Source organism: Henckelia pumila, chromosome 3 (assembly GCF_033568475.1).
Source record: "Henckelia pumila isolate YLH828 chromosome 3, ASM3356847v2, whole genome shotgun sequence".
NCBI lineage: Eukaryota > Viridiplantae > Streptophyta > Magnoliopsida > Lamiales > Gesneriaceae > Henckelia > Henckelia pumila.
Window position 1 is genome coordinate 18,987,163 of NC_133122.1, and position 2,698 is coordinate 18,989,860.

Here is a 2,698-nt window from a genome sequence, read left to right on the forward strand (position 1 = left end):
GCATATCAGCAGGATTCTCACTTGTATGTATCTTCTCAACAATGATCTGTTCCTTACTCAGAATATCTCTTACATAGTGAAGCTTGATGTCCAAGGGCGTATCCAGGAATTTTTTTTTCGGGAGGGCTTAACTATAAATTATAAAACACCAAAAATGTAGAAAATCTAAAACTTTCATTTCAAAATAATATAATCAAAACAAGCATAAAAAAGTAATATTCGCAAGTTATGGCAACAAAATTATACATACTATTTCAATTGCAATCTGCTATTTTTCAAAAGATCAAACCTATCAATTACATATTTCAAATCAATATCACGAGCAAACTCTCTCTCAATATACAAAATCATAGCATTGTTAAGATATTCTTGCTCCATTTTGTTGCGAAGTTGGGTCTTGAGAAGTTTCATTCCTGAAAATGCACTCTCTGTTGTTGCAGTAGAAACCGGAAGAGTTAAGACTAAACGGATCAAACTATCAATCATGAAGTAAATCTTTGACTTCTTTGTTTCGGTTAGCAATCGACATAATTCGGGAAGAGAATAAATATTTTTAAATCGCGGATCCTCAAAAACATCAAGCTTGTAATGATTCAACTGACTTCTCAGATGTTCCATGTCGTCTCCAGAAAAATCACAAGGATAAAACTTCTTAGCCAAAGAACAAATAGCACTATCAGAGAATGATTGGAATCCATCACTAGGATTCAAGGCATCACACAAAGTGAGTAGCTCCATTGATTTCTCAGTAAATCTGTTGTTCAACTCCATCAACTGTTTGTCAACCACAACATTGAATACATGAAAATGATAATACTCCTCCAATGTGAAATGATTTTTCTGCTGACAAGAACGTTTAGTACCTTGGAGGTATGGATCAGAGAAATTAGGTACTTCAATATCATGAACACCACAAAAATCATTTACACTCCATATAAAATCCACCCATTCATCATTTCGCATCTTTTGGAAGAGTAATTTTGTAGTTGTGACTAGTTTCATTGCATTCAAAATATCTTGATCTTTTCGTTGCAATGCTTGACATAAGATATCTGATACTTCCAAAATTCTGTGGATCAACAGTAACATGAAAACAAATTCAAATGTCATCATTCCAATATATAAACCTTTAGACTCTGCACGCATACTAGAGTTTGATCCCTTTTCCATAAGATCTTCAAGAAGAGTACAAATGGAATGAAACAATTCAATAACTCTACCAACAGAGGTGTAATGTGAACTCCAACGAGTAGATCCAGGACGTTGTAAAGCACAAGCTTGATTAAATCCACTACCAGTCCCAAGTTCTCCTAATAATATCAAATCAACTATTTCATCTTCCCTAATTGATTGTAACTGACAGTGCCGCTTCGAAGAACCAGTCAGAAAATTGACAATGGAAGTTAATTTAGAAAAAAATAACCATACATCTGATACCTCTTTAGCTGCTGCAACTAAGGAAAGTTGAAGTCGATGAGCAAAACAATGAACATAATAGGCATATGGACATTCTCTGAGAAACAAAGCTTGTAGCCCATTCCATTCTCCCCTCATGTTACTAGCACCATCGTACCCTTGACCTCGCATGTTTTCCACCAAAAACTTATGGTGTGATAGTAGGTTGCAAATTTGTGTTTTCAAAGTCATGGAATTTGTGTCATCAACAACAACAACTTCCATAAAGCACTCTCTAACAACCCCATCACCATCTGCATATCGTAAAACAAGAGCCATTTGTGTTTTATGGGATTCATCAGTTGCCTCATCAACAAGAATACAAAACTTAGCATCCCCGATTTCATCACGAATTTTACTTCGTACAAGATCCGAAATAATTTTTAGTATCTCTTGTTGAATTGATGGTGCTATATACTTGGAATTTTTAGCCGCTTTAGACAAAACAATATCACCAATTTCTTTGCATAACTCTGCTTGAAAATTGACCAATTCTAGAAAATTACCTCGGTTGTGAGAACTGGATGACTCATCGTGTCCTCTAAATGCACAACCTTGCAATGCTAGCCACCGCACAGCTCTTATGAAAGTCTTTAAAAGCAATCGATTTTGCTTTTCCATTTTTTCTGACTCTTTAATTATTTTTCTATCAATATGCTGAGAAACTTTTTTCAAACCCTCCCATTTTTGCATAGAATCACTATGATGTGAAGTAATTTCTCCTTCATGCCTTTTCAATGGACAATTTTTGCAATTCACTCTCCTCCAATTCTTGAATCCTTCAACAGTAAATTTCTTTTGTTGTGAAGAAGGGGTGTCAAATAAATAGCATGGGAAACAAAATGCACTTTCCTCTGCTTCAGAAAACTCGAGCCACGGAAACTTTATAAATCAAGAAGACTGAAAACTGCGTCTTTGTTGCTTAAAATCAACAAGAGGATAGTTATAAATAGGTTGATACGGTCCCATACCAACATATTCTCTCCGAATCTCATCTTGTTTATCACATGGATACTGCCAAATCACAATTCATTTTCCAGGATCTCGCTCGTAATACGGATGATTGCTTTCTATTGTATCTACCACTTCATGATCAAGTTTCGTTCTTTTTGTTTCCAATGTAGACTTTGGACTTGAAGGAGAAGGATCATTTGGAACACTTTGATTATTTGTTGATTGAGCATTGTATTTTCGAGAAAAATAATCGTTGATCTTCCTTTTTGACATATCACTTTTACCTTTC

The 2,698-nt window shown here is 35.0% G+C and overlaps 1 protein-coding gene across 1 annotated transcript; it reads right to left on the reverse strand.

Annotated features, from left to right (window-relative positions):
• Window positions 1-249: 249 nt before the first annotated feature.
• On the reverse strand, window positions 250-2,076 carry LOC140888186 (uncharacterized). The gene has a single exon (XM_073295872.1). The coding sequence runs from the start codon at window positions 2,074-2,076 to the stop codon at window positions 250-252; it is 1,827 nt and encodes a 608-aa protein (XP_073151973.1).
• Window positions 2,077-2,698: the final 622 nt, after the last annotated feature.

Bases quoted from the DNA above. Each gene is read 5' to 3' on its own strand.
- LOC140888186 (XM_073295872.1), bottom strand. From the start codon at position 2,076: ATGGAAAAGCAAAATCGATTGCTTTTAAAGACTTTCATAAGAGCTGTG.